This window comes from Larus michahellis, chromosome 2, assembly GCF_964199755.1.
Source record: "Larus michahellis chromosome 2, bLarMic1.1, whole genome shotgun sequence".
In the NCBI taxonomy this organism is placed as follows: Eukaryota; Metazoa; Chordata; class Aves; order Charadriiformes; family Laridae; genus Larus; species Larus michahellis.
Window position 1 is genome coordinate 168,350,430 of NC_133897.1, and position 21,104 is coordinate 168,371,533.

General features: G+C 51.2%; 1 protein-coding gene across 1 annotated transcript in view; it reads right to left on the reverse strand.

Annotated features, from left to right (window-relative positions):
* Positions 1 to 21,104, reverse strand: part of ZC3H3 (zinc finger CCCH-type containing 3) — a 193,796-nt gene that overhangs the window by 15,635 nt on the left and 157,057 nt on the right. The window contains exons 9-10 of the mRNA XM_074577989.1: positions 19,885 to 20,016; positions 1,276 to 1,451 (exon numbers count right to left, since the gene is read on the reverse strand). Coding sequence (XP_074434090.1) covers positions 1,276 to 1,451; positions 19,885 to 20,016 — 308 coding nt within the window. The remainder of the gene's footprint in view (positions 1 to 1,275; positions 1,452 to 19,884; positions 20,017 to 21,104) is intronic.

Below are 21,104 nucleotides of genomic sequence, written 5' to 3' on the forward strand. Positions count from 1 at the left end.
CCAAGCACCTTCCAAGCTCGGGTGTGCTCCCTTCCCTGTGGAGGATGCCAGGAGCTGGCCCAGGGATGGGAGGGGGGTGCCTTTCTGCCGTCCAGCCCCACGCTCATGCCTCCTTACCTAAAAAGAGCAAGGAGCTATTTTACACCTCTTTCACACCGGGTAAGTGAGCTGGGTGTCATTCCAAGGCTCTTCTGTCACCCGGGATAAGTTCGGAGCGCCCGACTAAGTGCTCGTCCCCCTCTGCTACCTTACAAGGCAGGGCCAGGATGAGACCCAGCACCGGGCAAGAGCGTGGACCAGGCCAGCACAGTTCCTGGGATCCCCAGTTCCATTCCACCTTCATCCCCACGTCCTGCTGCAAAGATCTGCAGAAGAGCTGAGCATCCAAGTTGGTATTTTCTCCTCCCACTAACCAGGACTTTTGGATTTTGGCTTTTAAAGGCAAATTTCAATTTGGCTATAATTTTTATTACTTTGGGATGGAGTCGTATTGCAGGCAGGGCTCGGGGATGAAGGCAGAGGAAGGCAAGGATGTGCCAAGCTCAAGAAAATCTGTCTCCCTGTGCAGACGGGGACCAATGTATCCCTCAGCCTGGGGGCTCCATCCCAGCACCCAAAAGCATCGTCTTTGCCCAGAAAGAGCTCAGAGAATTTCCAAGGATTAACCAAGAAACCAGCCCAGCATCAAAAGGCTTTACAAAGGTATTTCCACGTCCATCTCCATTTCTGCTTTTTCAGGCAGTGAGTCCAGCCCTGATGGTGAGCCCCACCATGCCACGCCGAGGGCTCAGCTCTGCTCTCCATCATGGACTTGAGGAAGAGAGAGGAAGAGGGATGATGGTTTCCAGTCTCCCACAGAGCTATGGATAAGCTGTACCCACTTTTGGTGGTGGAGTCTCCATCAGGCCCCCTCCATCTCCCAGGAGGAAGGTCTATAAAAGCCTCTGAGATACCTGGAAGTGACAGCCCAGGGTGGCACATAAAGGTGAAGATACCCACACTCCAACGGCACATATCGGGTAGCAAGATGTGAGCTACCTTCTCTTTCCTGTCCATCAGCTCTGCCTGGAGACCTCTCCCTTGAGCATGGACCCTTCCCAACCCTACTGCCCGTGGTGGCTCTACCAAGAAGGCACGACAGTGACCCACATCAGCAACATCTCAAAACAAACCAGCAGGCAGATGAATACACCTCTGGAAGAGGAAACATCCAGAACAGGATGGGAAGAAAACCGTTTAAGAGCAGCAAAGTGAGTCTCTTCTGCTCTTTCCTACCTGCTTGCCTCCTCCGAGACCCGTCTCCACTTGGAGGGAGGGTCGCTGCGGTCCCCATCTTCTGCCTCTCTTGAGTGGCGCTTCTTCTGCGGGTGCAGCAGCTTACACCGGGCGCCCCTGGGGCAGACACCTTTCTTGGCAAAGTCGGGGCAAACCAGCGTGTGCTTCTTCTTGCACTGCGAGGGAAAAAGAGAGGAACGTTGGGAAAGGCAGCGAAAGCCCCACAAGCAGCACAGGTTCCCAGAGCTGGGCTCCTTCACGTGGCACCAATACATTGCTCAAGGAAGAGAAGGACGTGTTGGTGCTTCCTTCTCCGTATCAAAATACTATTAAAAATAATACTCTCCTCTGGGAGACACTACACACTCACCCACAGCTTTCCAAGTGTCTGATTTTATGGACCCGAACCACCAAAGTCTGAACAGCAATGATCTACCTTCAAGGTGGTGATGTCCCAAAGAGAACATCCCAAAGAGATGGTCCCAAAGAGGTTAACTGGGCTGGAGAAGCTGGTTTCAGAGAGGACACAGGGTTTTCTTGTCCCAGGCATGCCTGGGACTCGGGGAGGAGCAGGGAAGAGCAGGAACGAAGCACATTCCTTTTAGGACTTATTTTGGGATCGCTTCCTGGACCACCCTCCTGATGAAAGTGGCTGAGGGCTGGAGCTCAACCTGAAAATGAGCTTGGTTGATGCTCTCCTGCGCCAGAAAGCTTAGTGTGGCCACAGCACGGGGCTGGCAAAATGACGGCATCAAGATGTTTACTCCTGAATGTGCTTCTGTGCTCCCAACCCGGCATTTTGGTGGCTCCCAGCAGCAACACTCATAGCTGTCCCCACAGCCGCTGATTGTACCAGTGGGAGACGTCAGCAGTGCTCCACAGCTTCCTCCGGACAAGGCTTTCTGCTGGAAAATGACGCTTTTTGGCAGCGGGAAAGGCAGGACAAGATGCAGGCAGGGCAGAAGAGACACCTTCGGGTATCATTTCTGTCTGGGTGGCTGGGAACGTTGGCCGTGGGGACGGAGAAAGAACAGCTTCTCCCTAATCTCCAACTGTTCCCAACACTGTGACAGCAACACCCAGTGACTCAGAGAGCTCATCCCAGCATATCCCAAGGGATGCAGGGTGGGAGCAGGTCCTAGAGCCCTGCTTGGCCCCACGATACCCTGGGGAAACCCACTCCCACCCAGGGTGCTCCCTCCTACCCCACCTGATGAGCCCACCTTGGCACCACACCGCAACACTCATGGCAAGACCCAACCCAACACACACGGCACAACGAAGGGTCCACAGCACCAAGATCCATTTCCCTGTTTACCTTCTCCACGAGCAAAGACGCAGCCTGCTTTTTCCCTGCGTGGGTCCCTCCACGCTCGGACACCCACACTGCAAACCTCCTTGCTACAGGATAGCACAGATGCTCAGATTTTGCACGGGTTTGGTGGAAAACGGGACAAATCCACAGGAAGGGAAACACAGTGAGCGTTTCATCATGATCATTCTTGCCTGTTTATAAAAATGCATCTTCCTGATGAGGCGGGATATAGGTGAGCTCCTGCCCTTTTAATGCAACTTGACTTTGGGGGCATGGGAGCAGCTCCCCATGCTGACCTTTAGGATTAAGCGGCAGCCCCGCTGAGCTGCGGGAGCTCTCTCCTTGAAAGAGCAGAAGGGTTCGGCAGCTCTGCCGCCTGGGGCCAACCGTTGAAGTCGGCAGCGGAGCAAGGAGCTCATCTGCTGGAGGTTGGGGATGTTAAGCAGCAGGAGGGCCAAGGATCCAGATGGACACATGGGCATCGGCTCGATGGGGGGGACAGTGCAGTGACAGCTCCGCTTTTCCCCTGAAAATTCATTAAAAAACCCAGTTGCTATGACTTTCCCCCTCTATTTGAAGGAGCTTCAACGGCAAGTAAGTCTACAACCCAATGGGCAACCTGAAAGTAGAGTCATCTCTGAACAGCACTCAGGCTCTGCTGTTACTCCAAAATCCTACGTTTCATAGAATCACAGAATCACAGAATAGTTTGGGTTGGAAAGGACCTTTCAAGATCATCTAGTCCAACTTCCCTGTCATGGGCAGGGACATCTTTTACTGCATCAGTTTGCTCAAAGCCCCATCCAACCTGACCTTGAACACTTCCAGGGATGGGGCATCTGGGCAACAATGTCTCTGGGCAATCTGGGCCAGTGTCTCATCACCCTCAGCATAAAACATTTCTTCCTCATGTCCAATCTAAACTTATCCTCTTTCAGTTTAAAACCATTACCCTTTGTCCTGTCACTACAGGCCTCAGTAAAAAGTCTCTGTCTGTCTTTCTTAGAAGCCCCCTTTCTATATTGAAAGGCCACAAGAAGGTTCCCCCGGAGCCTTCTCTTCTCCAGGTCGAACAACCTCAACTCTCTCAGCCTTTCTCCATAGCAGAGGTCTTCCAGCGCTCTGACAATTTCCGTGGCCTCCTCTGGCCCCGCTCCAACAGGTCCACGTCTCTCCTGAGGCCCCAGAGCTGGAGGCAGCACTGCAGTGGGGGGTCTCCCCAGAGCAGAGCAGAGGGAGAGAATCAGTACATCAGATCTACTGCATGCTAGAAGGTTTCTAGTCCACCACCACCTCTGGCTCTTCGTCCTTGTGATGATGGTGACACCTGAAAGCCTATTAATTATGAACCCACCTGACGTCAATAGTTGCTATTTATTGCCAGGGCAGCAGCTCTTCAGAGCCTCTGCCCAAAGATGTGAGATCCACTCCTGTATAGAGGTTTCCAGCACAAAATGGACTTGGGAAGGGGAAGACCAGGAAAAGAGAGCCCTGGCCTCAAAAAGCCACATGTATCATGGAATCATAGAATCTTTGAGGTTGGGAAAGACCCTTAAGATCATCAAGTACAACCCTTAACCTAACACTACCAAGTCCACCAGGAAACCATGACCCTCCGCACCACGTCTACCCGTCTTTAAATCCCTCCAGGGATGGTGACTCCACCACTTCCCTGGGCAGCCTGTTTCAGTGCTTGACAACCCTTTCGGCAAAGAAATTTTTCCTAAGATCCATCCTAAACCTCCCCTGGTGCAACTTGAGGACATTTCCTCTTGTCCCATTGCCTGTTACATGGGGAAAGAGACTGACACCGACCTCCCTACAACCTCCTTTCAGGTAGTCACCCTCGCAGCCAGTGGTGATGCTGTTATGCCAAGGAATGATGCTATTTTGGGGAAAAGCCAAGAAACACGGCTGTTTCTTCTCAGTGGGGCACTCGAGGGACTGGTTACAAATCCCTGCAGGGGGGATGGTGCCATGGTGCCAGTTGGGTATCGGCATGTGCCAGCTCCCCAGTGCTCTCACCGGCACCAACCTCTAAGTCCAGACCACGTTTATTGGCTCCATGGCAAAAAGATACTTAATAAAGAAAACAAACCGTGTCCGACTAATCCCAGGGTTACGTCCCCAGCTCGGGTTTCTAATGGCTTTTCCACGCTGTTCCCAGCGCTCGGCAATTCTTCCATAACACCCCGTCCATCACCGCTGTTTCAGGGCTGGGATAGTGAGGCTGGGATCACCTCGATGGCTGGAAAAGCCCCTTCTGTTTATTTACGGCAGCTCTTCTGCTCTTGCCCTGCATGCCAGAGTAAACACGCCGGGGCTGGGTTGCCATAAGGTTTGCTGCTCGCCGTGTGTCAGTCAGGGTGAAGCCAAGCGGGGCTGCAGGGTGCCGGGTGCCACCTCGCGCCGGGGGCCATCCGATCCCTTCCACCTGTCGGGGTGGCTAATTATAACCCCATGGGACCGCCGCCAGCCCACAGGTTGGACCATAAAAAGAGAAAAAAACCTCTGGTCCCATCCAACCGAGGCAACAGAAAACTCAGAGCACCCCTAAAAAACCCTGGGGACAAATCCCCTGGCTACGGCGGGTGCTGATGAGGATGCCATCATCTTGCTGATGTTGTCCCCATCACAGTTTCCCCGCTCCAGGGTTCCCCCCGTAGCCCAGACTGGCAGTGGTGCCCGGTGCTGGGATGGTGCCCGGCTGGCAGCCCCCGGGGCCGGGACTCCTTCCTGGCTGCCAAGGCAGCTCTGGGTGAAATTCAAGGTGCCGCTAACAACCCACAAAGCCTTAAATGGCCCAACGGGCCCCAAGGCACATGGGGAGTGGGACGGGGGTGAGGAGGTTTGCACGGCGCAGCCTTCTTTAGCACGGACCTGGCAAAGGAGGAGACAGCAACTGGTGCAAGGTCCCGGCTCAATCTTGGGAATGACATTAATTAATATTTTCCATGAACGAGCTTGGCAGGAGGCAGTGGAGGGCGGGAGGAAGGCGAAGCTGGGTTACTGGGCCGATCAACAACCGCCCACTGACCTTATGGGCTGGGGATGAGAGGTCTCATCCAGCCTGGCGTTCCCGGCTCCGCTCCACCAGCACTTTGCCCAGGTTGAACTTCTCAAGTATCTCCAGGCTTGTGACACCCCCTGCCCGATCGCTCCTTTCCCAGTGCTGGGGGACGGCAGGTGACAAGGGACCAGCAGACGGACAAGAGATGGCAAAGTGCTGGAGCATCTTCCCATCTCCTTGGACCCTGTCCATCTTTCCGTCCACCGCGACGGACAGGAATTCAGCACCTGCCTGGAAACTTGGAGCACTGAGGTGATAAAAGCACCAACCAGACCTTCTGGGGAAGGGAAGCATTAAAAGCACAAGTTAATCCCCAAAATCCAAGTGCCTCAACTCAAGTGCTTTCTATTTTTTAAAGCCCTCTGCACATCCACGCAGCTTTGCCAGAGCTATTACAGGTAGCCCCATCGCCGAGCAGCAGGATTAACCGTCTGGATTGATGTCAGGCTGTTTTAATGTCCCTCTTACCCACCACATCTCAGCACTAAGTGGCTGTTGGGAAGCTATCGCTGGAGGTGGCGGAGCTGTTTTCTGACGCCGCTCCGAACTGACAGCCAGTAAATAGCTTTTTTTTGATGGCTTTTTTATAATTGGGTGCAGATGGAAGCAGCCTTAAAAAAAAATAAAATTCCAGCTCCCTGTCGTTAAAACCTGGAGGACAATACATCCGAACATCATCCAGGCTGTGGAATAACGATAGAGAAATTTAGCCGACAAAATTATCCTAAGGAATTCACTCCAAAATGGGTTTCTGCCCCCAAAACAGAGTTTGGTGCCCTAGTAAAATGCTTGCAGGGAAGCGATGACTTCTGATGGCCTTCTCCAAATGCTTTGGATTTGGGATCTACCAAATGCTCTCTAGGATCTACTGCAAAGCCGAGAACCCTCTGCCTCGGTATTTGCAGCCAATGAAACAGCATTTGAGCTAACATACCTCCGGAGCTGGAACAAGAATTGGCCGGCGTTTCTAAAATCACCGGGAACGTCATATTTAAGAGGCAGCAAAACAGCTGGGAGGGATCGAAGCGGGTAAGAAAAAGCCTTGTCCCTGCAGCACCCATCCCCCCAGCATGGTCCAGCCCAAATAGAAATGACCTAAGGGATGGGGCTCTCCTTCGCATCCCTTCTCCATCACCTTAGAGCTTCCTCTAAATCACCATAAACTGCTGCTTCTGATCTTGCTGCTCCTTGGTTTGAGGGTGTTACTCCTCTGTAATTGGAATTTCCCACGTAGCAAAATCACTTCAAAGAGTATTGTACCTCTCCAGCTTACACCTCCAGGTTTCAGCTCCAAGCAGGAGCAGAAGTACCGTAATTGAGAATTTCCAATTTAGTTTGTTTTTTTCTTTAAATGTATCTTCTTATTTGGGAATTGCTTCCTGCCTGATCTCGCTCCTTACACCCAGCTCCCTGCAGACTGGTGAGAGCTCTGCTTAGAGTCGCAACCGCTGGATATTGGATTTTCCAGGCTTGGTTTTTGCCCGTGTCCCATCTCAGCCTGGAGGAGAGCCCCGCAGATCTGACAACGCTCATTGGTAGTGTAACCCAAAATATAAATAGAAGAAACACAGCAAGCCAAGAGGATGGAAGAAGATCACCCAGCAACAGCAAGCAACTCAGCCCTACTCTAAACCCAAAGCACAACGGGACAGTTGAGCCACCACGAAAGCAAAGCCATAAACATAAGGAGGAATCATTAAATCATAGAATGGTTTGGGTTGAAGGGACCTTCAAAGATCATTTGTCCACATCCCTGCCATGGGATCACATCGTTCACTAGACCCGGTTGCTCAAAAGGTTGCTGTCCAACCTGGCCTTGAACACTTCCAGGGATGGGGCATCCACAGCTTCTTTGGGCAACCTGGGCCAGTGTCTCACCACCCTTCTCAGGAAGAAAATTCTTCCTTATGTCCAACCTAAACCTACCCTCTTTCAGTTTAAAACAATTGCCCCTTGTTCTGGTAAAAAGTCTCTCTCCATCTGTCTTAGAAGCCCTCTTTCTATACTGAAAGGCCACGAGAAGGTCTCCCCAGGCTGAACCCCCCCAACTCTCTCAGCCTGTCCTCCCAGCAGAAGGGCTCCAGCCCTCCCGGCATCTCCGGGGCCTCCTCCGGCCCCGCTCCAACAGTTCCGTGTCCTCCTGATGTCCCCAGAGCTGGAGGCAGCACTGCAGGGGGGTCTCCCCAGAGCAGAGCAGAGCAGAGCAGAGCAGAGCAGAGCAGAGCAGAGGGGCAGAATCCCCGCCCTTACCCTCCTGCCCACACTGCTGGTGATGCAGCCCAGGATCCGGGGGGCTTTCTAGGCTGTGAGCACACACTGCCAGCTCAGGGCCAGCTTGTCACCCCACAAGTCCTTCTTGGCAGGGCTGCTCTCCATCCCTCCATCTACAGCCTGTGCTGAGACCAGGGGTTGCCCCCACCCACGTGCAGGGCCCTGCACTTGGCCGTGTTGAGCTTCATAAGGTTCACACGGGCCCACTCTTTCAGCCTGTCAAGATCCCTCTGGATGCTACCCCTTCCCTCAAGAGAATCAATGGCACCACTCAGCTTGGTGTCATCTGCAAACTCGCTGAGGGTGCAGTCAATCCCATGTCACTGATGAAGATATGAAACAGCAATGGTCCTAGTACAGACCATTATTGGACACCACTTGGTACTGATTTCCACTTGGACATCGACCAATTGATTGGAACACTTTGGATGCGGACATCCAGAAGGTGAATCCCAAACTGATGAGCAAAGAACCAGCATTCACCCCTGCACAGGAACGTCTATGGCATTCAGTCATTCACTGCCCTGCTTTGTTGAGGAACCCCGTTTCCATCAGAGACCCTCACAACTTCACTCATCACACCTCAAAGCCGTGATGGAGCCACTTTCACACAGGGAACCCATCGACGGTGAGTATCAACCCCAAATCATCACCGTTGAGGATGGAGCAAGACAGACACTCACTGGACATCCCCTACAGTGTCATCTGCATCAGGGGCTCCACCATGGGTGTGATTCCAGGAGGTTCAGGGAAGATATCACCCACTGCTCGCGGGACGCAGACATCATCCGATAACAGAGAACAGATGGGAACAAGGGGAGATTCCAACACGGGAAGCAAAGATGAAATCTGCTCTTCTTTGCGTTCATCTGTACAGAAGTTCAGGTTGAAATCAAGAACTCTCTGCCTCATCAGTACATTCCCACTTTATAACCGTGATTCAGCAACTGCTTTTCCCCTGAACTTCCTAATTTTCATGTTTGGCGATGCACCTCCTTCTACAAAGACACTGAAGTGCAAGAGAGAAAATCACAGACCTGTATTTATCTAGGCACTATTATCAACTAGCCCAGGCTATTAAGCAGTTCAAGTTTGCCCTGATAAGCAACACCTTTAATGTAAGCATGTGAATGCTGTTGAAGATACTACAGTTAAACTAAAGTAGCAATAAGAAGCCTCATTATGCCATTACAGAGTACAGTAAATAAGATGCAACTGGAAACCCACAAAGATTTCCGCAGCAATATGCGAGTCGGATTGGGCATGGAAGAAGCTTGATAAGTTTTAAATCTCCTCTGCAGGCTACAAAGCGCTTTCAACGAAAAGCTCCCACCGCCACTACCAAGATTTATCACTTAGGATCAGTAGCACAGCCATCAGCGCCCAGAGGAGATGCACAAGGACTCAATGTCCCCAGCAAGCCAACGGGATCCATCCCGACAGATCTCAGCCTGCTCAAATCCAGCCTGGACACCATTCGGGATCTTACGAGCGGGCTCATTACCAAGCCTATCCATTATTTATTTTTTTTTTAAGGAAGATTTTCCTTACTAATCAGTTTGTTGACTGAAGATTTTTGCTACACATTATAGGAAAAAAAAAATCAAATCAAGCAGGCAACTCTAACACCCTGAAAACATCTGTCAGCCAGAGCCAAAATTAAAGATAAATGAAACGAAGTTGCTTTTGTAGTTGATTTTCATACTGCTGCAGTGGACTATAAAAGAGCTATCACAGGCAGAGCTCTCCATCAGCTATTTCTGAATGACGGAAGAAGGTAAGCCATAAATCCCCTATCCCAGAGAAGGGGCTGCCCCACTGTCCAGGAGTTATCTCCAGTGCCACCCAGACATGCCTGCAAGCACCGAAAATCAGTGGAAAGTTGAGGTTCACTCAGCACACCATGAACCTGTAGCTGGAACCGGTGGATACGTGGCTACCACCTACAGATATGCCTAAAATATCGTTAAAACCCCCTGGCAAACACAATTTGGGTCATAATGAAGGTGAGGGAGCCACGCCCAGGTAGTTTTCCATACTATACCTGCTCTGGCACCAAGAAAAAGGATGCTGATGCCTCCACCTGGCAAACTCCTCTCCTCTTTTTCCCCACACGCATGGTGATATCCTACCTGAAAAGCCCAGCGAGGGCTCGTAACCTCTAAAACCAGCCCCATGAAAAGCTTCACGCATGCAACCCCTGTTTCCGTAGTTAAGACCAGGCATTTCTACCACCTGTCCACCATCTGAGCCCAGAACAGCTGTGCGCAAGATGGAGATAAATTTAAATTTTAAATGGCTCTTTCCCTTGCACGAGTGAGAGAAGGGGGAGGAGAAGCTGCCGAGATGCTTTAATGCAACACCTCCTCATCGCAAGTGTATGAAACGGATCATCTCTTAAGAAGAAGCAATTTGCTGACGTCCAGACCCTAACACCCAACCTTCATGGTTAAATCTGTTTGAGGTTTGATTCTTCTAATAGGAGCAGGAGCGAGTTTTATCCCCGGCGCAGGATGTGGTTGGTGACAAGGAGGTACAGAGCGGGGTGTTGGGGCTCAGCAAGCCCAACGCCACATGGGTCATCTTTAAAGATTTCGCCGAAATGGAAGAGAAAAGTGATATGTCTCTAAGCAGCAAAATCATGCAAGTCTTTCTCCTCTTCCTCTTCTCCACACTTTGACCAGCTCACTCGTTTCACTGATTTACAGCTTTAACGAACATCCCCCCCAGTGGCCTCCTGGACAGCCCCTCATCATGTTGAGAGGTCCATTAATGGCATGGCCATTTCCCCATGGTCCCTCTGCTCAGGTCTGGCCAGATTCTGCACAGATACAAGATCCTGACCTTCCCTATCCAATGCTGCGAGCGTGTCCCACTGCCACCAGCTCTCTCTGAATCAAAGGGGAGAGGAAATTGGAAACAGTTGTGATAGGATCATAAAAGGAATAAGACGGAGGTACGGCCAAGATACGGAAAATTTGGGACGGCTCAAGGCTTAGCCTTCCCCGTATCCCTTCCCGTGCTAATACCGAAAAGAGAGGTTTTATATTAAGACTTCTTGCACTTCAAACAGCCCCCCTGGTAGCTGGGCATGGAGGAGCTTCTCAGCTTGATTGGGTCTAATTCAGCATAACAACATCATGGAGTTTGGAGATGAACGCTTTGAGCCAGGAAATCTGTTCCTGCGGCGGCTGGTTCTCTCCAGGCATCAGCCCTGGCGCGATTAGAAAGAAAAATCATCCTCATTTGAAACCTCTTAGTCCCAAACTAAAAGCATAAGCCAAACGATCCGCATGTGAAGGAGCTGCGTAAGGTCTCACGCAGTATCTGAAGGGCCTCCAGGAGAAGAGCAAACCTTCGCTGACCCACTGATGCGATGCTGAAGACCCATAGGTATGAGGCTGCCACCCAGAAAACTGATCTGGACGAAACTCATCCCCAAAACACGGCCTCTCTTGACGCTAGCACATCTGGAGGGAAAGGAGGAGGCTGTTTGGAAATCTGGGTAAAGCGAAAGTCCCTTCACAACACGCAACCCATCCAAAACCTCTCCCAGATACTCTCTGGCTACGGCCAGCACCAGTTTTGGAGGGACAAGATCAAGGAGCAGCCTTGGCCTTCAGGATTTCCACAGCCAGAAGATGTTTAACGACCCTCGATGGGCTCTTCATCCAGAGATTTGTCCCCGTGCTTCTCCTCTAAGCGAGCTCTTGGAGTTCGGAAATGGCAGCAGTGAGCATAGAATAGCTCCTGTCCCACCACTAGTCCAACCACAACAGTGGGGACGTTGGGGTGAAGGAGCACAACCGACCAGGACAGCAGGATGGAGAAGCACGAAATCATTCTTAAAGGATTTACACACAGCTTAATAATTCACTGACATTCTTATACTTGCTAGACTCAAGAAGCTTCCACCATTAAGCACCTCCATGTTTTTTGCTGTCGTGAAGTCTCAGTGCTGCAGAAAGAGGACAGCCAGTGGCCTTTACGCCACACCATATGTGATGGGTGCTGCAGTGGCCACTGTGACCACCTGGGACAGAAGCCCAGTAAGATCAGCAGTCTGGAACACCTCTCCTATAAAGAAAGGCTGAAAGAGCTGAGGTTGGAGAAGCCTGGAGAGGCTCCAGGAAGACTTTCATGTGGACTTTCAATATTTAACGGGGGATTCTAAGAAAGATGGAGACTTTTTACCAGGGCCTGTAGTGACGGGACAAGGGGCAACAGTTTTAAATCGAAAGAAGTTAGGTTTAAATTGGACATTAAGGAAGAAACTTTTTATTCTGAGGGTGCTGAGACACTGGCCCAGGTTCCCCAGAGAAGTTGTGGATGCCCCATTCTTGGAAGCGTTCAAGGCCAGGTTGGACGGGGCTTTGAGCAACCTGATCTAGTGGAAGATCCCGCTGCCTATGGCAGGGGGTTGGAACTTGATGGCCTTTAAAGGTCCCTTCCAACTCAAACCATTCTATGATTCTATGGAGGTGAAGTGTAATTACAGAGCTGGAATCAGCCAGCAGCCACCTGGATGAACATGCACAGGTTCCTCAATGATTGCATGTACTCAAGGGAAAGGCAGGCTGGCTGAGGGTCAACATGTGACCAAAGGAGGGGGAAAAAAGACCCAGAAAGAACAAAAACTGATGGTTGTTGGCTGTGAGAAAAGAAAAATGCTGGTTTAGCCAGCAGGCAACAAAAACCATTTGAGAACACGCAATACGAACACCGTTGATCTTCACCTTTCTGTGATAACAGATTAAGAGGAACAAGGACCCCAGGCTGCCACTCTCCATCGCTGGATAATTAAGAGAAAACCCCAGAGACATTTAACTGTTAGCTGCTGCTAACACAGCTCGTGTGGCTTTTCCTAAAGAAATGTGTTAAACTGAATGTATCAGACACATGAAATAAATTTACGGTGGGAACCTGTTAAACTACCACCAGAAAAGGAGAAAAAAAACAACCTAACGTGTCATGAGACTAGAGAAACGCAAACGAGAAGACGGCGTCAGCTAAGAAAAAGTCCCCACATTTGAATTTTCTACAGAAAAAATCAAGCAGCTGCCACTGGGAAAAACACCAGACTCCACCTGAGGGAGGAAAATGATTTTTCCCAAGGAAGCTGCACTTCCTCAGGCAAAGTGTCCTAACCAGACCTGCCCCTGCTAGCATGAGCATTGCCGATATTGTATGTGGATAGGACAAGGGGTAACGACTTTAAACCAAAAGAGGGGAGATTCGGACTAGATCTAAGGAAGAAATGTTTTACACTGAAGGTGGTGAGACACTGGCCCAGGTTGCCCAGAGAGGTGGGAGATGCCCCATCCCTGGAGGTGTTCAAGGCCAGGTTGGATGGGGCTTTGAGCAACGTGGTCTAGTGGGAAGTGTCCCCGCCCATGGCAGGGGGTTGGAACTGGATGATATTTAACATTCCTTCTAACCCGAACCATTCTGTGATTCTATGAAATCAGAGCTCTGGTGAAAGGCTGTTGGCCAAGCAACTCAGTGGGACCGAAAAGATGGATTTTAGGAGATCTCTGGGCTGTCCCAGCATATGTCATAGAATCATAGAATGTGTCGGGTTGGAAGGGACCTTTAAAAGTCATCTAGTCCAACCCCCCTGCAGTAAGCAGGGACATCTTCAATTAGGTTGCTCAGAGCCTCATCAAGCCTGGCCTTGAATGTCTCCAGGGATGGGGCCTCCACCACCTCTCTGGGCAACCTGGGCCAGTGTCTCACCTCCCTCACTGTAAAGAACTTCATCCTAATGTCTAATCTAAACCTACCCTGCTCTAGTTTAAAGCCATTGCCCCTCGTCCTATCACTACATGCCCTTGCAAACAGCCCCTCCCCAGCTTTCCTGTAGGCCCCCCTTCAGGTACTGGAGCTCTGCTCTGATGGCAGATCCCCTGGTCAAGCCTCATTGGCAGGGATGGGGCTGGTTGTGGTCCCCAGGAGCGATGGGTTACCAGCAAACACCGGAGCACAGAGCTCCCGCTTCCCCGTGATTTATTCCAGTACATCTCCCCGTGCGTTTTCATGGTAGTGTCGTTGTTTAATCTCACTGTGTCTTACTGTTTAACAGTCCCCACGGGGGAACAATTTACCCACAGGCTTCGAGGCAGCTGATGGAAACAATATGAAGATAGGTATTTAATGCAGCACGCTCACTAATGCACACCATGGGGGAAAAGCTTATTTAATACAAAACAATTTTACAGATGCAGCAGTTAGAGGGGACGGGGCTGACTCGCTTGTCTTTGCTCTGACACACTGCCAGGGCTGGAGGATGCCAGAATCAAAACCCGCCCGACCCATAACTCATAGAATCATAGAAGGGTTTCGGCGGGAAGGGATCTGTACAGCCCATCTAGTTCCAACCCCCTGCTCTGGGCAGGGACACCTCCCACCAGCCCAGGTTGCTCCAAGCCCCATCCAACCTGGCCTTGAACCCTTCCAGGGATGGGGCAGCCACAGCTTCTCTGGGCAACCTGTTTCAGTACCTCACCACCTTTAGAGTAAAGAATTTTTTTCCTCATATCTCATCTAAATCTCCCGTCTTTCAGTTTAAAACTGTTCCCCTTCATCCTGTGGCTCCCCTCCCTGATCCAGAGTCCCTCCCCAGCTTTCCCGGAGCCCCTTGAGGGCCTGGAAGGGGCTGGAAGGTCTCCCCGGAGCCTTCTCTTCTCCAGGCTGAATCCCCCCAACTCTCTCAGCCTGTCCTCCCAGCAGAGGGGCTCCAGCCCTCCCAGCATCTCCGGGGCCTCCTCCGGCCCTGCTCCAACAGCTCCATGTCCTCCTGATGTTGGTGGCCCCAGCGCTGGAGGCAGCACTGCAGGGGGGTCTCCCCCGAGCAGAGCAGAGGGGGAGAATCCCCCCCCTCGCCCTGCTGCCCACGCTGCTGGGGATGCAGCCCAGGGTGCCGTTGGCTTTCTGGGCTGTGAGAGCACACTGACGGCTCGTGTTGAGCTTCTCATCAACCAACACTCCTAAGTCCTTCTCCTCAGGGCTGCTCTCAATTCTGTTCTCCACCCAGCCTGGATTTGTGCTTGCGATTGCCCAAATACAGTTTATTCCCCAATAAATCTTTTGCCTGGAAGGAAATCTCAAGCACCTGCTTCTTGGGGTGTTCATGGATGTAATCCAAGCGCTTGCCATAATTCCCAGGTCCAAGCTCTCAGCCACTCAGAGATCTCAGCCCCCAGTTAGCCAGGAAATATTACAACAGCAGCCTGACGTGCAACACAAGTTTATCACCCTACCAGCTCCTTTAGGATGGATATTATTTCATATTATTTTGTATTATTTCATATTATTTGTGTATTATTTCAGGAGCCAAGCGTGGATGCAGCAATGAGAGAGGCCTGGCAGAGAAATCGCCTCTCAGACAAGCCGAGCATCTCTCCTCCATGCTTGCTGGCCACGCAGCCCATCATGACTGCGTCTCCTCCTGCTTGTCCCTAGCCCCAGGGAACATGCCACCACGGCATCACTCAATAGGGCTACATCATCCCTTGCACCTACCAGCCTCACCCCATCCTCTCCCAGTGAACCCATGCCCCAAACCGAGGTGCAAGCATGAGGACCTGCATGGGAGGAGGGACGGGGAACCAGAGACGAGTTTTTACCGCAGAGCAGCTCATCAAAATCATCTTCGGAAAACCCTGGGGAGCACCTGCAAGAGGCCCCATTTCTCCCTCTCTTCCCACTTCCCCCTTCAGGCTTCCTCCAATGCAGGTGACCAGCCCAGAGGGACCAGCCTCACCCAACGTGACCATTTCATGGTGCCAGAGAAGGTCGGGGAGCTCCAGGCAAGGTGGCAGAGAGATTTCTGTGGTGGGCATCACTTCGTGACTTTAGCTAAGACACGTATAATGTTGTGTTTAGAGATGATGAGCCGCAGACCTATTTGGAGCCATATTTCACCGACAGCTTCACCAAGCTGAACTTGCAGGTCCCTCCGCTCCCTTTAGGAAGCTGTAGGTCCGCGTGAGCGCACACAGGGTGGAGAAACTTCCCAATCCATGACCAAGGAACTGGTGAGAGTGCTGGAAATCGCAGTTCTGGTTCTGCTACCAGCTGCCTCCTGGAAATGATTAATATTGGGGGTCACATTCCCTTAAGAAAAGACATGGTCATGGTCTCATACAGGAGCTGTATCCTCTCCCCAAGGGTGGAGGGACTGTTAAGTCTACCTTCGCGGAAAAGGGACTTGGGAATGCAAAATTAACGCTTTCTCATTTATTCAAAGTTTCTAATGAAGCGTGAGCAGGCTGGTCCAAGCATTGTTTGTACAAAGACCGCACGTAGTTGGAGTTACAGCCCACGGGATGGGTCAAAGGCCGATCAACTTGGTCTGAGCATCCTGCAAGACATCTAGAAAGTACTTAAGAAGCGACACTGCCAATGACACGTCATAAATTATGGATCCTAATGGACATTTTTTATGAAGGTCTGATAAAAATCAGAAATTGTGCTTCTTCGGGGGAAGCACAGAGAGGAAAACACAACGGGGAGAAGAGCCCAGTGTGCCAAACTCCAGCACAGAAGGATCTAAATTCCTAATTACCGGACATCCTCGTTTGAGTTTATCCTCTGAGGATGCTACGCCGGTGTCGCACACCTTTGCCGTCTGCACCCTTTGCGGTTCAGACTGCAGGCAGACGGCTCTCGCCGTTCCTCGGACGGGGAAAGGCAGAACGAGAGAAGATTTACTCCCATCCTAAATTATTCAAAAGAAAAGGGACTGCACATCTTTAACAAGCCATCGTTTTATGAAGCAAGGTTAACATTTTTACTTGATTCAGTAGAATATTATAAACTCTCCGGGGTCCATTTGAGGACTTTCTACTTTGAGCAAAGGAACGGACTCAGCACTTTTTATATTATTTAGAGAATAAAATTAACCCTTAATGGCCCAAGCTGGTATTTCTCCTCCCCAGTTAAATATGGCCCGCTCAGCAATTTCTCCCCATATATAATTACAGGCTGCTATCCATCATCTGTAGGAGAATGCTTTTCTGACACTCTAAAAGTGACACGGTAAGCACTTTTACTAATAGAATAAATATTCTAAATATCTCTTTTATATTTTCATTTAAATTGGAATATTTTAAAAATAATTGTAGGGACCCTGGCTGCGTGGCCAACGCTGCGCGGGAGGGAGGCGGCAGGATGCCCGTGTTTTCCTTTGGAGGAAATGTTTATCCTGCACGCGGTCCCCTCCACGCGCTGCCACAAAAAGTAATTAGGCACAGACTAATTTATTAGCATTTCCCTTCACTCCTGCTGATGTCCCGCTTTCCTTAAAGCTCTCACTTTTGGCTTTTTTTCCTCCTTCTTTTTGCCTGGTTTTTGCTCTGTAGCGGTTTCTCCTCGGGAAAGGAAGGATCTGCTTGTAGAAGGCACCATCCAGTGTTGTGTTTGGGTTCTGGGACAGGCTGGTGGCTTTGCAAGATGACACCACGGTGATGGGCGTTGAGCACCTCCAGCTTCACTTGCTGGGTTGCACCTCTGCCAACGAGAGCTACAGGGATAGAGAACAGCAGGAGAAAAGCCCTTTGGAGCTCCAGCCCAGAGCAGCACGTGGATCCAAGCATCCGACTGCTCATCCCAGCAACTTTCCCAGGTGAAAAGCAGCCAAAATCATGAGGGAGTTAGAAATCTCCAGGAGCAGCGAGACTAAGCAAAACCACGCTTAGGCAGACACTTATTTTCACGTTATCTATTAAATGTAATAAAATAATATCGTTCCGTAGGCCTGCTGGGGCGTATTTGGGATGGTGCCCTGTGATCTGGCAGACTCGAGGCACACAAAATGATTGTTTCATTAGCGGCTCGTTTTTTCAGTGAAAGAGCCGATTTAAAGCACTGCTTGCAAAGTTCCTCTCGTGTCTTCAACGTGGTACATGGAGTCTCCAGCTCAAGGAGGAGGCTTTCACTGTCTCTTCCTGTTTGTTTGCCATCGGCTTTTGGAAGTGGATGAAGCAAGCCGGGACACTGATGTGATGTTTTCTTCCGTATCAAACAAACCCTTAGAGGCAACTAGCAAAGAAGCAGACCGAGAGATGGTTCCCATCCTCCAGGTGGGTTCATAGAGATGGGCCAACGTAGCAGAGCAAATCATGGGTGGGAAGGGACCTTTAAGGGTCATCTACTCCAACCCCCCTGCCACGGGCAGGGACATCCTCAACTAGACCAGGTTTTTCAGAGCCCCGTCCAACCTGGCCTAGAATGTTTCCAGGGATGAGGCGTCTACTACCTCTCTGGGCAACCTGCGCCAGGGGCTCACCACCCTCAGTGTAAAACATTTCTTCCTTAGATCTAGTCTGGATCTCCCCTCTTTGAGTTTAAAACCATTACCCCTTGTCCTATCACTCCAGGGCCTACTAAAAAGTCTGTCCTCATCTTTCCTATAAGCTTCCTTGAAGTATTGAAAGGCGACAAGAAGGTCTTCCTGGAGCCTTCTTTTCTCCAGGCTGAACACCCCCAACTCTCTCAGCCTGGCCTCACAGCAGAGGGGCTCCAGCCCTCGCAGCACCTCCGTGGCCTCCTCTGGCCCTGCTATAACAGGTCCATGCCTTTCCTGTGCTGGGGATCCCAAAGCTGGACACAGTGCTCCAGGTAGGGTCCCGCCAGAGCTGAGTAGAGGGGGAGAATTACTTCCCTTGACCTGCTGGCCACAATGGTCAAAGGATCAGCCTGATCAAAGGATGAGCAGAAATTCCACCACATAACCCACCTCAGAAGAGCAAAGCCTGGCAGCTCTTCAGCTACGGCAGAAAGCATCATCTCCATAAATCTCAGAGTCCACCTTTGCTGTATTCAAACCTCATGGCAAATTGACTGGCTGCCCCTTCTGGACCATGACTTCTTGGGGACTCTGCATTGCTGCTCTCGCAAGTTTGAGATGGCAGCTGCAGAAACTAAGAGAAGGCGGCCCATATCGTGTTCATGGGACCCAAAAAAACCCCCATGTGGTCTACTAACAGAAGAGTGGTTCACACCAAGAGGCAGAAAACAGGAAAGAGCAGCCAGATAGGACAGTCACTTCAATTCCCAGGGAAACACCAGCACAGCCAACTCTCTCCCTTAGCCACTAAGCAAGGAACAGTCACATCCTGCGGTGTCTCCTGTCACTTACAAAGAAAGGGGGAGCCACAAGATGTTGGATAAACCCCAAAATTTCATTTTTTTGCATGTAACAGCTCTAAAAGTCCTTTGGAAACCTGCAAGTAGCAGCTGGCTCCAGGCCCCACTTCAGGAAAGCTGCTCTCTCTCAAGCTCTGCACGTTACGTAGGGTGCTGTAAACTCGCAGATGAGATTACAAGTCTACCCGGGGTGCACATAAAGTCCATGTAGGACTTCACTGCATTGATCTAAACCAGAAGGTCCCCAGGACCTGGAGGTGGGCTCCATGAAGCCCCCAGGTACCTATCTGGGCGCAGCTTGAGGTTAGGTGAGGAAGGGTGGTCTTGCTGCTAAGCCACAAGATGTAAGGCTCAAGTTTTAACCCGTCACGGAGTCAGCGTGCAAAATAAGCATTAATGTCTGTGGGTTTTCTATGTACAACAGGGACTCAAAAGCCTTTTCCTTCACTTCTCGTCTATTTAACTGAGCAATTTTCAGGGCAGGTGGTATCAGCCCAGGCACCGGACTCGGGCAACATGGACAGAGCCTTCCCTGGGAGACTCTTCCCAGGGAAACACCAGCACAAAGTTTGCGAGCTACAGCCTTTAATTTGTTTTCTATTTTTTTTCCTGCCTGTAAGACAGCCAAACCACTTTGCCCATCATCCTTTGGAAAAGCACAGGACTGCCGTTCATCACCTCCAGGTGTTTGGCAGCTTCCAGCTCTACGGCTCCCTTTGGTGCCGTAGCTCGGGTGAAAAACAGCTCGTGGCTTCAGCAAAGGCGAAATCCATCCCAGGACCCCGAGAGCCGGTCCCCTCTTTACCTTTTCTCCCATGGGACAATAGCCTTTGAGGAAATCCTGGCATACTTCTGCCTTCCTGGACACGTAGACGTGGCTGTAGGGGCAGTTGCTGTTGTTGCAGATCCCCTTCAAGAAGTAGGAGCACACTGGCATCTGCAAGGGCAGAGGATGAGAAACCCGTTAGTGCTCCCCCCGATTCGTGATTAGGAACTGTTCCAACACCCAGAACTGAAATAAAACTGTGACATGCGTAAAATAAATATATGCCTTTTGCCAGCCACTGATCCCAGAGGTATTTTTAGTTCTTCTATTGGTCTCCTGCAACGCAGCTCCATGACATTATGCAGTCCCGACGTATATATGCAGGGGGGCGAATATGCTGCCGTAGCATCCTTCAGGATGCTGGCGAGAGGGTGGAAAGCATGAAACTGCCTCTGTACGGCATGGGGAAGGGATGGGGGACTTGTAATAAACTCTGCTATCGTGGGGGCTTCGCCGGCACAACGCACGTGGCAGGTTCATCTTCTGCTGACGCTTCCAACTAACCTTGAAGAGGAGAGAAGGGGCGGCTGCTCCCTGGGCTCCTCGCTCGCAAAAGGCACTAAGCTGAATGCACCGTCGCATGGCCGAGGACTGGGAACACCCTTCCCAATGGGAGATGCAGCTGCTGTGATGGGAACAGGGGTGCAGGGCTCGTACCCAGCCCGGCTGCACTCTCCCATGGTGGGTTCTGGCCATCACAAAGGCCAAAACAGCATCCTGGGGGTGCGCCCCCTATTTGGCTCTTCCCTGGGTACGGAGCTGGCTGGAGGGTGCAGAGCACGTGGATAGACAAAGGCTCCAAAAGGTGGGTCTGAGCAAGGGGGAAAGCAAGTGCTTGCACCTCCGCAAGCATTTTTTTTTGGGGGGGTGCATCATGTGAAGGCATCAGCCTGGCATCCCCCAAGGGTTGTGAGTGATGTGCTGATGCTTGTCCCTGTGAGCCGGAGGAGGGATGCTCCAGGAGGGAGGGAAAGGAGGAGGAGAGACCGGGCTCAAGGGATGCTCCACGAGGGAGGGAAAGGAGAAGAGCAGCCTGGGTTCGAGGGATGCTCCAGGAGGGATGCTCCAAGAGGGTGGGAAAGGAGGAGGAAAGCCTGGGCTCAAGGGATGCTCCAGGAGGGATGCCCCAGGAGGGATGGAAAGGAGGAGGAGAGCCCAGGCTTCAGGGATACTCCAGGAGGGAGGGAAAGAAGAAGATG